The sequence below is a fragment of the Branchiostoma belcheri genome, unplaced genomic scaffold, assembly GCF_001625305.1.
Source record: "Branchiostoma belcheri isolate BF01 breed outbred unplaced genomic scaffold, Haploidv18h27 scaffold47, whole genome shotgun sequence".
Classification (NCBI taxonomy): domain Eukaryota; kingdom Metazoa; phylum Chordata; class Leptocardii; order Amphioxiformes; family Branchiostomatidae; genus Branchiostoma; species Branchiostoma belcheri.
In genome coordinates this window covers 1671664-1685537 of record NW_017804098.1, presented here as the reverse complement: position 1 = coordinate 1685537, position 13874 = coordinate 1671664, and the positions used below count along the sequence as shown (strand labels likewise).

Below are 13874 nucleotides of genomic sequence, written 5' to 3'. Positions count from 1 at the left end.
AAGATTTGGCATATGTTGGTATCTGACAAAATAGTTTTCTGATTTTTCAATGCACAGTCAAGATTACAAAAAAATACAAAAAGAACTAAGATTTGGAACAAGGACGGTACGAAATGCAAGGTTTGTAACTTTCAAGCTAGGGAAGTCCAGAATATAATTAGTTCAAAACAACCACAAAACTGTATTATGATTTTGCCTTTTTAAAGTCATTTCAAAAAAATTATCCTTTGTATGAAGAAATGACAACCCAGATGATGAAGCAAGCAATTACAAAAAGCAAATATAAAACATGAAACATTCAAAGATCAATAGTGCAGTTTTAAGCACTCAAACACGGTCAAACATGGTTAAAAATTTAATAATAATAGATGAAACAAAGACATTTTTGTGATGATCATGGTCAAATGAATAAGAAGTTGTTGGATGAATCGTAATATCCACTTCTGACCCGGAGTACTCTAGATCTCTAAAATATATTACATGATTGTATAAACATGAGATTTTAAGTGCTGTGCTATATTTTTCCACTGCGATTTGCTTGCAATTATGAATCTGCAAGAAGCACACAACAACATACAATTCTAGACTTTGATTTACCTAAAATTCCATCCATTTGTCTCTCGTTGTCAAATAACAAGCAGGATTATTCATTCAACAAAATATACAAATAATTAATTTTAAAACACAATTTATAGGCATTCAACAAACCCTTTTGAAACAATGATGGAGTTGATTTCTGGGGAAATACTTTTGGTCACAAAATGATAGAAATATGACCTATTTCTTTACAGATAATAGACAAGGCAATGTTGTGCTTTCTTTCTGTAGAGTGAAATGTACTACAGGTAAGCTGTGTGTGATGTTTGAAGGGAGGAATCAGCAAAACAAAAGTCTTTTTGCAAGGATTAATAATTACTCTAGCTGCTTTCTAGTAAACATTCTTGTAACTTTTAATGTAGTCATGTCACAGATAGTTTAGGTAGTATAGACAGTACTTAAAGTGAGAGGTTGGTAAAAGTCCAGTGACCAGCAGGTATGGCCTTGACAGTGGGTCAGGATCTCTTTTCCTGGTCCCGGTGGTCTCTGCAACAGATAGAACATTAATACGAGGATCACATACTCTCAAGTGACTTTCTAAGTTAAAAGTAGTAATTTCAAAGGTAGACAGGCTGTTGTAGGCTTTAGCCTGTAGTCAAGTCACAGTGAGAGGTCCAGTGACCAGCAGGTATGGCCTTGACAGTGGGTCAGGATCTATTTTCCTGGTCCCGGTGGTCTCTGCAAAAGATCAATATTAATACGAGGATCATATACTCTCCAGTGACTTTCTAAGTTAAAAGTGATGTGTTGTTTTAGAGAATGAACACAAATGACCACTCTGGGACCATCCTTGTTGTACGAATCTGATTTTTTTTGCCGTGGTCATGTCCAGACTGTGCTCCGCATTTATTAATCGAGCACGTTTGAAGCAAATTCATCAATCTACCTGAAGTTACATAAATCGAAGTTGACAGTTTTACTTCCGCCTTTTAAGCGAATGACAACTTAACGCCCTGCAAAATATTGGCCCTTGTGCAACAGGGCTAAAATCCTGTCCACCTCAAACAAGTACAAATAGGTGTCTCCTGAATTTCTGTGAAGTTTCCGTGTTGTACATGCTTTTAAAGTACTGAGTCCATTTTTGGCAAAATATCGCGAGGTATATTTTGCCCAACAAGGGTACTTAAAAAGCGTGTACAGCACGGAAACTTTGCAGAAATTCAGGAGACACCACAGTCCTATTTGCACTTGTTTGTGGGGGTGGACTTTTAGCCAGTTGCGCAAGAGTCAATATTTTGCGGGGTGTTAAGTTGTCATTCGCTTAAAAAGGCGGATCTGAAGTAAAACTGGCCACTTTGATTTGTCAAACTTCAGATTGATTAATTCACTTCAAACTCAGGATTTAATAAAAAGCACAATCGGAACATGACTACAGCAAAAATGTCAGATTTGTGCAGCAAAGACGGCCCCAGAGTTGCAGGTAAAAAGATACATAACTGTAGATAGACTGTTGAGTGAGAGGTTTTATATAGTTGAAATGTAATGTTAAAGCTTCCCATGATTAAGATTTAGCCCAGTCGTTTAAGTTACAGAAGTTCAGGCAGTCAGTAGACAGTTTTCAGTGTTTAAGTGTGAAAATTTGGGCAAGGTTTCCAAAAGTCAAGACTGAAAGAACATTTAGTGTTTTGCTGATTCCTTTTAAAGTCAATTTTCCCACAAAAAAACCCCAACTAATTGGCACCCTCACCTGGTTAATTAATTGGATTAAGTTTTCCCGCCAAAAAACTTAGTATATGGAGCACTCTAACCTTGAACTTGTGCCCCCCTCCCCACTCTTCCTGCACTTCTTCCACAACTCACACAGTATGTTAGTTACACTTTTCCAACTCTCTGGATTTCTTCGAACATGTAGTCACCAAACTCTACCACCCAAACAGTAATGGTTAATCGAGTGAAGTTTTCCCACCACTTAGACTTCAGAATAATCTCTCGCTCTCCTGGTCGGTCAATGCACTAAGTGTACTCCCCGAGGGATGTCTTTCCGGAGACATTGATGCTTCGACACATCAGTATACCAGTGCAATTGACTGACCAGGAGAGCGAGAGATTATTCTGAAGTCTAAGTGGCGGGAAAACTTCACTCGATTAACCATTACTGTTTGGGTGGTAGAGTTTGGTGACTACATGTTCGAAGAAATCCAGAGAGTTGGAAAAGTGTAACTAACATACTGTGTGAGTTGTGGAAGAAGTGTGGGAGGTGGGCAGGAAGAGTGGGGAGGGGGGCACAAGTTCAAGGTTAGAGTGCTCCATATACTAAGTTTTTTGGCGGGAAAACTTAATCCAATTAATTAACCAGGTGAGGGTGCCAATTAGTTTTTTTTGGCGGGAAAATGGACTTCGCAAGGAATCAATGTGAGATTGATGTGGCCAGCTAAGTTTTTGGGCAGGAGAATTTAAGTGCAAACAATGGTCCAAAGAGACAATTTTGGAGTAATTTGGCAATCATACGATACGAAGAGGCCGGCTAAGATACTTTTTGGCAAGAGAATTTAAGTGTTAAGGTCCAAAGAGACAATTCTCGGGCAATTTGGCATATTCAACTAAACAAGATGAAAAATTCTTCAGTGACACTTAAAATTAGAATTCAGGATAACAACGTGGCATTGAAAGGGAAGGGCCAACTAGGTTATTAAGTTTTTTGGCAGGAGAATTTAAAAGCTTACAGGTCGAAAGCAACAATTTTTGGGCAATTTGGCATTCCACTATATACGATACAAAGACGACAACGTCAAATTCATTAGCTTTTTGGCAGAAGAATTTCACTCAATCTACGGGTTCACAGAATTTAACTTTAGAGGTCCAAAGAGACAATTTTTCGGCAATTTGGCATTGACAACTAATAATATACCATACAAAGAATTTTTCAGTGTCCTTTCCCATGGAATTTAAGTCGCCGGCTATGATTAATGTCAAATGGCTCTTCACCTAAAAAAAGGCTTGCCGACCCTCAAGAGTAGAGTGAGCTGGGCAAAAGAGAGAACTGCGAGTGCAAGTGTGTGACTGTGGAGTGTTGTCTCGTGTTAATAAGGAAACATACTCACACCTCCCCATCTTCTTTTACACACTCAGGTTGAGATCTGCCAACAAAAGTCTGGTCCTTCATTCTGCTATAGTCCGGTCTCCGGATCATCCACAATGTCGTCTTGAAAACAGAGAACGAAAGTCAGTGTATTGAAAGCAACGATTGGCATCATAAGTAAATGTTTACAATGTTGTGCTATGGTCACACCAATTTTATCAAAGATTTTGGTTATAATTTCAATAAAGCAATGCAGTCTAGGCAAAACAATTTTAGTCCTCCTGGCATCCCTTGATACTCCAAGTACTATGCAAGCCACAAATTCAAGAAACTGGGCTGGTTCACAATTCAGACAATGAATTTTAAAACTTTCAATCAAATCACTGCATGGATGAATAGAAAAATTTACAATACCAACAAAGTCAAGGACTTTGCTTCATCTGCTGGTGCCAAAATGTCAACATATTTTTTTTGGAAATCATAAAAGAATAAAGCTGCAGGCAAATCTGTGAACCAAGAAAGACCATTAAATTGGTGTGGTCTAAGATTCACTGTAAATTACGATTTTTCACAGTACTTTCGTATTCATGGTTTTCACGGCCACTTCTGTACCACAAACTTATCATAACCGTGAACAAATAATATGCCAACTTTCTTTTTGCTGCACCTGCTGCCTCCACATAAAGTGATTTACAGTAATTTGTGTATCACCAACTGCAGGAAATATTGCCTGCAGCAAAAATTACTTAAGGCATAACTGCCAATTGTGAATTAAAGATCTAGGTAAATTCCTCGATACTGTTACAAAATATTATCGGCCTGATGTCTTAACTTACAACATACCATGCATGTTTAACCATCATCGAATCAGAATCTGATGTACTTATAGCTAAATCTGATTACATTTTACAAAAAAAGGATGTAGAACCAAAAATGTTAACTTTATATTCAATACAGACAAAACTGTCACTGATGGCACTATGTAGGTTATCTTTGTAACATGTCAACCTTTCAAATGTATGTTTGGAAATACAAACTTACCAGTTCAACGTCTTGGTCTTCTTCTGTGCTGTGTCTCAAATGTTCTGTGTCTTCAAGTCAACTGGTTTGCTATATTAGCCCTCATTTGGTCTGCATTCGACAGGAGTCACTGGTCATCGCAGGTTTCTCCCAGTCAGCACAGGAACGTCAGGACACACCTACATGTAATAAGGATAATTAGTGTGATGCAAAAACAACACTGAATTAATGGCCATAAAACAAATTACACACTCTCCTCAAATACACCAAGCAAGTGGAATTTGCTAAATGCATAATTAAGATTTTTCTCACCTGATATTCTTCTAGGGTCTTCTGGGGTCGCCTGGTCTGGTCTGGTCCAATCCTCTCTTGTCAGGTTCAGACAGGAGGCCCCACTACTGCATCAGTCAGCAGCCACCTAACTATACAGACATTAGAAGTTACACACGTGTCTAAAATAATACCAAATAGCTGCAGATAAAATACAGAATTGGGATTTTTCTGACCTGATATTCCTCTTGGGTCTTCAAATCATCTGGTCTGGTCCAATCTGTCTTGTCAGGTTCAGACAGGAGTCCCCAATACTGCATCAGTCAGCAGCCACCTAACTATACAGACATTAGAAGTTACACACTTGTAATGTTACATACTTACTTGCTGTGGCCTTAGTGGGAATGGGGTTTATGAAACAAGACACTGGCTATCTGTGATGTCACTAACAAAGCACTAACACTAGCTATACATACTATGTATAAATGATACAATAAGGACCAAAATTGCATAGTACATCCTCAAAATCAAACCAAGCAACTGCAGTGACTGCTTCATACAATTTATACCAACAGATACAAATTGACAATGAAGTATAAAATCCAGTAAAATACAAAAGCAATGATACACCTAACAAAATCAAATAGTGTATTATTAAACTTTTTTTCACTTGTGCACAGGTTTAATTTTGGGTGCTCAGATCTAGAAATGCATAATGTTACATTATCACCCAGATAATTTTAGCTCTGGAAGTCTTGTTTAAAGGCATCCGATGTGATGTCAGGGGATCAAAATTGGAAATATTCTTAATAAGGCAATCTTTCAGATATTGACACACACTGCTTCACATTAGCACATTTGAGTCATACTTTGGGCATTTAAAACTGCAGAAACAAGCTCCAAGATGAGTCCTTTATTTTATGGGTGGTACCCTAAAAATCATTCCAGGGCCCTTCCAGTAACCATTTTCCGTCAGAATTTTGGTAAGTTTTGCTCCATGAGGGTCAAATTATATACTAGTACATTGGGATACTGTGGTTTCAACTCACTATATAGATAAATTACTAGAATATTGGCCTTGAAAAATCGGGTTTCTAAGCTCTAAAAACTGCATTTGATGCCTTTAATTAAAGTGACGTTTTTGGCGGGAACGTTGAGTGGGTTTAATTATGCACACGTGCGGAACATTCCAAAAGGAATGACCAAACTGAGGAAATTTCCAACAAAACGTTTTTAGCAGCGAAATTTGCTCCTAGCTCTTTTCAATGCCACTCAATACAATGGAAATATATTCAGTGTTCCCTAAAACCATGATAGTCAAGAAACTATGGAAAAATACTCAAGTACAAAAATTATGACCTAACACACCACGTGCACGAGAATAGTGTTCCACGAAACGCAAATTTCTACGGAAAAATAAAGGTTAACATAACAAATTATAACGTGGTCTGTTGCTACAGGTTTGTTGGAAGTACAAACACGTACATTCAAGGAGATAGTTTGTTGTCTTACTTCGCAAGAACGAACGAGTCTTCTCAGCACCACGCCGTCCTTCCCGCCATGGCAGTCGCCATTTTCGTTTCTTCTCCAAATTTCGCCCTGCCAGGAAACACGACTTTTCTCCTCCAAACATCCAAAGAACGGCATAAATCCGACCTGGCAACGTTCAGACGATACACTGTACACTTTAGACGGATAATTTGTGGACAAAAAGCCGAAAATTTACCCAAAAGTTGGAGAGAATTCACCCACGACACGCCGCACTCCCACAGCTGAGCTGCACTGCACTATGGTCGAACGGACCGTACCACGTGTGACATTACGTAGGGGTGTGTCGTGATTAATCATGATTGCTCTTGATAATTAACCATCAACATTCAGCCACCAATCAAAAGTAATTATTCTCACTGCCTAATTTTAAACTTGTTTTCCGTGCCTAACCCAACGATCAGGATACCTTCTGCCACAGCAAGTGTTTATAACGGAAACTTTTTGACGTATCCCCTATTTGTTAAATAGGAGGCCCCACGTTTGGACCTCTCCTTGGTGCTGAACTCACCATCAGTTCCATGTATTAAGTATTGTAGTTGTGGTCTCAATACTGTTACTCTCCAAGCAGAGGTATGGGGATATTTTTGACGTGTTTTTAGGCTTTTTTGTCGGGGTTTCTCTTTTGCACTGGAATTTTTGTTGGGTTGGGTGAAAAAAATTCCAGTGCAAAAGAGAAACCCCTATAAAAAGTCTAAAAACATGCTAAAAATGACCCCAAACCTCTGCTTGGAGAGTCAATACTGTACTAGACGTTTTGTTTGACACAACAGAACACCCATGGAAAAGCGAGAGATTGATGTGTTTATATACAGCATATAGTACATGGAAGTCTGTATATCAACAAGATCTTTATTTCATCAACAATTTGTATTCACATAACGTTATATTTTCTGAAGATTAAGAAAAAGTAACAACATACTTAGCTAGGCACTTAGCTAGGCACTCTGACAGACTTTGCGTGAGTGGTATTGAGCAAAATACAGTATAACAACAAAGTAACTCTCCTCCTATATGATGCATAAATATGTGAAATCACAAGAGAGACAAGCAGTTCAGGAAAACGTCCTGTTTATTGCCAATTTGCTTCCGAAGATGAACAGTCACTGATATCAAATGTATCCGCAAAACCTGTACACCTACTAGTGAAGTACTGAGACACAACTGGGCAGTTTTTCTTCAAGATTCTAAACCAGGATAGTGAGTGAGTGATTCTGCCAAGAAAAATCTTACAGACATCTGCAATGATTTCTACCTGTTGAGTCATCTCAAAGGATCTCAGCATCCCTCTTTTGAAAATAAACTTTTAGGAAAGCAAAGAAGTTTTTTAATCAATTCAATACATCTGGGAAGAGATAGGACCAAACCAATTCATTTCCTTGGTTCTTGTATATTTTAATGTGAAAATATTTTGAAACTTGAAAACTTTGAATTCACTCCATACAACTGAGTGTAACAGGGCATAAACCTGGTCCTCAGGCTTTGTTTTCATTATATTGTATCAGTTGATCATATCTTTAAACATCTAAGAACCAACAAATAAAATTGGTGTGGCCGTAAATGGTAATGTAGAAGAATGGAATGTGCTAAGTCTAAAAAATAGCTGCTTCAGATTTTCTATGGTAGGAAATCAGAGCTTCATAAAGATACCAGAAAAAAAGAAAAAAGCTTTCATATTGTATGTGATTACCAGTCATGTTCATATATTTACACCTTAATGTTAACCTTAGTCATACATTCAGAAAACTACAATAATCATAGTGTAATTTTCATTCTTAGCTACAACGTAAACCATCTTACATTGCACCGTATAGAATGTAATACAAATGCTGGCAGCTGCTTTCATACTAACTCATCACAAAATTGTCTTGTATATAACAAAAACACTAGTAGTATATCATATCTATTACATCTAGTCTGGTTGCTGTCCTATTCAGTTTACCTAGGCTCCTATATATATTCGCTCTCTTACAAATATTGTGAGAGAGTTGATATGGGAGGCCCAGTAAAATAAATAGGCTAGATAGACTACATATCATTATAATCTATGGTTTAACACATTTTTATGCATAGATTATCAACAATCATGATTCAGAAGAATTAAACGCCACCTGCTAGAGAATAAATTGACTCTAAGATCTAGATAAACAAAAAAAAAAGTATTTTTCTTCAAATCTTTTTCAACAAGGAAGAACGAATTGAATCAGTGTGCAACGGTAGCTGCAAAATCAGCAAAATAGACGCAATTTTTACAACTTTTCTGGGAGACATGTCTGCAGCCTCACTAATAATAAGTTGCAAAATCAAAACAAGTAAACCTCAAGACTTTTGATCAAGAAGCTCATCAATTTCTTTTCAGTAACATGGCACAGGAGCTGAGAAGTTGGCAACTTAAAAAAAGAGAATTTTTTTGCCAGCAATTTCAGAAAAAAATGTCTATTTTGACATTTACTGCGCATGAAAGTTAACAGGAAGCACTTTTGACACCAAAATCAGTTAGCTAAACATTAATTCCTTATAGTTATAATCAACAGTAAGGTAATTCTATCCTATCTAGGTTCTACAAACCAAAGCAATAGTGACTGTGTTGTGATGACTAGCCTTATTACATGTACCTGTGGCCAGTACATTGAATACTTGGAGAGAATTGGAAGCATTACGGTAAACCTTTACTAGTGACCACCTGGCCACAAAACACAAGTTTGATTGTACCAAGAAGGTGCTCTTGGTCTCTATCATCCTAATTAATTGTACATCTTATCATAATTTCGAAAACAAATACTGCTTTCTCTGTTAGTAACATAACATCCTCGAAATTATCTTACACCCCATTGTATACAGTATCATACATGTACGTCGGCCTAAAAATCTGTCTTTCTTTTTAACTGCACTGCGATTCTCATCCAGCCATACCCATTCACTCTATCTACAAATATATAGATTTGCCTACAAATGGTTAGAAATCTAAGAATGGGAGATTTGGAGAAGGCTTATTCTGACCATACCTTTCTATAGCCTTCTTAGCTGGCTTGTTGCATCCAGAACTGTGCTTTATTCAGAACTAGGTATGGTTTTGGATAGTCCATGCATATCCAGAATCATGCCTGGGCAAATCTATGTTCTTGGATATGTGGAGACTATCCAGAACCATGCCTGATCCTGACCCATTCTGACACAAGACTACATATATTAAGCACAGTTCTGGATACAATAAGCTCTAAAACTGGGGCTTTTTTGTCTCTTATAAAGCGCTTTTTTTCTTATGGCGTATCACTTCTATTCATACTTGGGTTACTTGCGCCAACCCAGCATTTTTCAATTTCCTTTGAGTGCTGAAATTTACGAGGCTAGCCCACTGTTGTAGTGCTTTCAACTGTGTGGCCCAAGGGCTACAGAAATGGAGATGGGCACCACCCCTATGCTCTACAAAGAGTGGAACGGGACCTATGCTGATCTGTTACAAGAAATAGAAGTGATAATGCCATAAGAAAAGAGCGCATTATAAAATCTCATTAAAAAAAGGCCCCAGTTGCAGAGCCTGTTACGAGGCTAATTTTTACCAGTCTATACGGCCATTCCTGATGGCTGCTGACTAGCCTACAATTTGGTACAAAAGAGCTCACCAGAACGGAGCCTCATTAAAATGCGCATATTAATTTCCCTTTAACAATCAGTCGCTACAGCCCCAATATGAAATACAAAGCAGGGCTCAAAATACTGTCTAGCTGCTTATGCAGGTAAGAATGGAACTATAGGCAGAAATTTTCTTTGTCTACATAATTTTTATGTATATATTAATGTACATGTAATCTGCACTGGTTCATAATCACACCAGCATACGAAGCTAGGGGGAAATTTGGCCAGTTGTGGCCCAAATTATTTTGAATTGTTCACAGCAACATCTTTGAATACAGAAGATAACAAGATCAAAAATGGTACCAACAGAAACATTTTTGAAGTGTTTTTAATGGACTATAAGGTAAAGAATATGAGCAGGAAAACTTGCCAGGTACAGGTATGCAGATGAAAGTATTTTGAGCCCTGCAAAGTTTGCCAGTGATTCATTTCCGTTTTCCCAGCCAACTTAGCATATTGCAACGATTTTCAAACTCAAAGATTTTCATTATCAAGCTCAAAAACTAACAGCCATTTGGTACCTTGTAAATAGATTTATAATGTTTATCTTATTATCTATTCAAATATTGGTGTTACTGTACCTACGTTGTACATACATGTACATATACACTACCCAATACTACAGCCCAACTTTGTATCACATGTGCAACAAAAGTCAACCTGCATTCCATAATTATCTGTTTAACACATTCAAGTTAATTCCTAGACATTTGAAGGTAAAGCTCTTTAATTTTCACACAAGCATATTTTTCCCCTGCCAACATTTGGTAACTTGTACGCTGCATGTAGCTGATTGTTTCTTGTCATGTGGTCTTTACGCTCTAAAAAAGGCAGATGATCATGACAAGTTGTAAGAACAACTTGTGAGAAAAACCTTAAGTTTGTTAAAAAGAATTTTCCCTTCAAATGACTTGCCGACCCAAAACTGTTACACTCTGAGTTTGCTGAAGAGCATTTTGCTGCCTACAAAGAGCTAGTTCACAGTTTGGACTGTGCATGCGTAGTGTGATGCACTGTACATGTGTGCAATATGTGAAGTTGAAGGCCTCTGAGAAATAAACAAAACATTTCTGGATAATTATATAAAGTGTGGAATAGACAAGAAAACAGAAGCAATGGACTGCTCATTCCTTGACAAAAACTAGAGGTGTACAGGCAAAAATTTTCGATTTCTTGAGTTGGAATATACAGTTCAATATGCAGTACAGTTCAAACTTGTTTCATAATGACTTCTACCAGCACAGATGAACTTTTGCTGCCTGGTGCTCCACTGTGAATTACTGTTGCAACTTGAATGAAGATAAACTTGTACAGCTTTCAAGCCTGTACAACAAGTCTTCGCAGTAAGACTCTGAGGACTCTCTGGTCTTGACTTTAGTGCCCATGTGAGGCTTTTTGTAATGTTTTTGTTTGTGTGTTTGTATAGTATGTATTACAATGTTAATTTGTATTTGCCAGACAAGAAGCTGTAAAAAATCAGTGTTATTCAGCATGTTTTTGTACAGGCTGCGAGACTGGTTTTTTTTATGAATAAACTAAACTAAACTGAAACTGTTTTAACAAAGACTGTTAACAAGTTAGGAGGCTTCAATTTTGATCACACACATACACACACACACGCACACACGCACGCATGCATGCACAATTCAAACTGTGATCTAGCTTATTCTCCCACCTATGGAGTTAGCTACTGTTATAACTCTTCCCTGGCGTCTGTTTTTGGTATGGTACTGGCTGTGTTCATGAAGTTGTAGAGGTCTGCGTTCGTGACCGGATCTTTGTAGTTTGTGGAGAACTTGCCGCTGACGTAGAATTTGATGGTTGGAAGGGACTCTGGGATGATGCCAACACGCAAACACAGGTCTGAAAAAACACAAATGTTGTTTAGGCCACACTGACTTAATTTTATGGATCACATCCTCTCAAGCTAGTGCATGCGGGCAAATAAAAAACATTCCAGCCCCAAAAAAGCTGCTAAACCACAGGAATACAAAGTTGGTTTAATATACGATTGTGAATTTGCGATACATAGCGACTTTTACGACAAGCTGGCACATGATGGCCTTCTGCGGCATTTATTATATAGGCAAATCAGCCAACTGTTACCTGCTATTTGCCTAGCACTCACTGGCCGTGGTCGCTCATATTGGCCTTTAGATACGGAGTTGGTTTAAAGAAAATGTCACAAAAAGCAGTGCAATAGCTCAATAGGTAGCAGTGCAATAGCTCAATTGGTAGAGTGTAACCGGGAGGTCATGAGTTCAAACCCCGGCCGGGGTCATACCAAAGACTTTAAAAATGGTACACACTTCTCTCTCTGCTTAGCACTCAGCACATACGAGAAAGGGTGTCAAACACACAGCACTACCAGCGGACTAGCCCCCTGCTGTATCATGCATTGCACAACTGTGTGTCGCCCTACAGAAATGGAGATGGGCACCACCCCACGCTCGGCATACGGGCACGGGAGACCTTTCCTTTCCTTCCTTTTCACAAAAAGCACCTTGAGGGATAAGGACAACATCAAATGTTCTGTAATACCCACCTGTAGCTGCTTCACAGTCAACTACAGCAAACTGCTTGTTGTTGTCATCTTGAAAGGCAGTAGCTGTTTTCTGGAAAGGTCCCTTCGCTTCTTTGTACTTCTGCAGCTCTTTCTTGTAGAAAAGGATCAGGGTGTGCTCCTAGGAAATAAATAAATACCTCAAGTTCAAGCATAACTAGGAAACATCCGGTGATTGGAGAAATACATAAAGTCTACTTCTTCTGATAACTTGAGAAGTAAATCATAATACAGTGTAAAAAACTGTAAAATATACACAAATTAAGTTTCAGATACTCTTTTATATATACAGGTAGGTTAAATTTGTTTTCAGACACATTCTCAGTCACTGACAAAAGATAGTGGTATTTCAGTAGCTTGACTAATTTTGTATTTCATAAATAAACATCTTCTCAGATATCTAGCCTTCATCGACATATACAGTTTCAGTTATCTACAGTATTTTCCATATAGAATTCAACAAGTCATGTCTGTTTTTCTGGCAACCCTGGATGGATTTAAAAGGTAATAAAATGAAAACAACACAAGATGTTTAACATACGTGTAAAAAATGACAGATATAGATAGGGAGATAGAGAGGTCAACCTACAATGTATAAGAAGAGTTGTGTACTTACGTGGCTCTGTACAAACTTGTCGAAGGCAGGGATGTTTTTGATGGGAGTGACGACAGCACCGGGGTGTTCTATCCACTCTGGTGCTGCTGCTGTGGGAGGGCTGGGGGGAAACAACAATCAACATGTGTCATGAAAGTTCATCTGTGTTGGTAGTTACATGTTTAAATATCCAAAAAGCGATCACAAAATTAAGAATCAGGTATCATAAATGAAACATAGAAATGGGCCGATACAAGAAAATACCAAATGACCAAAGGTTCTGTCCATTTTGTCCAAACATGATTGAAAATGAGCACCATTTGATGATGGATTGTACACTCTACAATGATAAGCGCCTATTGCTGGGGTCCATCCTGGTGTGAGTCGTTCAAAACCTTACTACAGTCTGGCCTTACACAGCTTGTACTTACTGTATAAAACTTGTATGCTTTATCTAAAGGCAGTTTACCGGTTAGGCCATGTTGATTTGATTATATGGATGACATTCGCGCGCATGAATTTTTGGCCGTTTCCAAAAAAAAAAAAGTTTTCAACCATACTGTAAATCGTACAAAACAGTTGCAAAAATGAGCAAAAATATACCATAAGTTACAAAAAAAATTGAT

At 37.9% G+C, this 13874-nt stretch overlaps 1 protein-coding gene across 4 annotated transcripts in view; it reads right to left on the bottom strand.

The window, feature by feature from the left end:
• Positions 1-8180: 8180 nt before the first annotated feature.
• Positions 8181-13874, bottom strand: part of LOC109479196 — a 46470-nt gene continuing 40776 nt past the window's right edge. For all 4 annotated transcript variants that reach the window (XM_019781087.1, XM_019781089.1, XM_019781090.1 and 1 more), the window contains 3 exons: positions 13270-13369; positions 12636-12774; positions 8181-11953 (listed from right to left, as the gene is read on the bottom strand). In XM_019781087.1, coding sequence (XP_019636646.1) covers positions 11784-11953; positions 12636-12774; positions 13270-13369 — 409 coding nt within the window. In that variant the 3' untranslated portion in view covers positions 8181-11783. The remainder of the gene's footprint in view (positions 11954-12635; positions 12775-13269; positions 13370-13874) is intronic.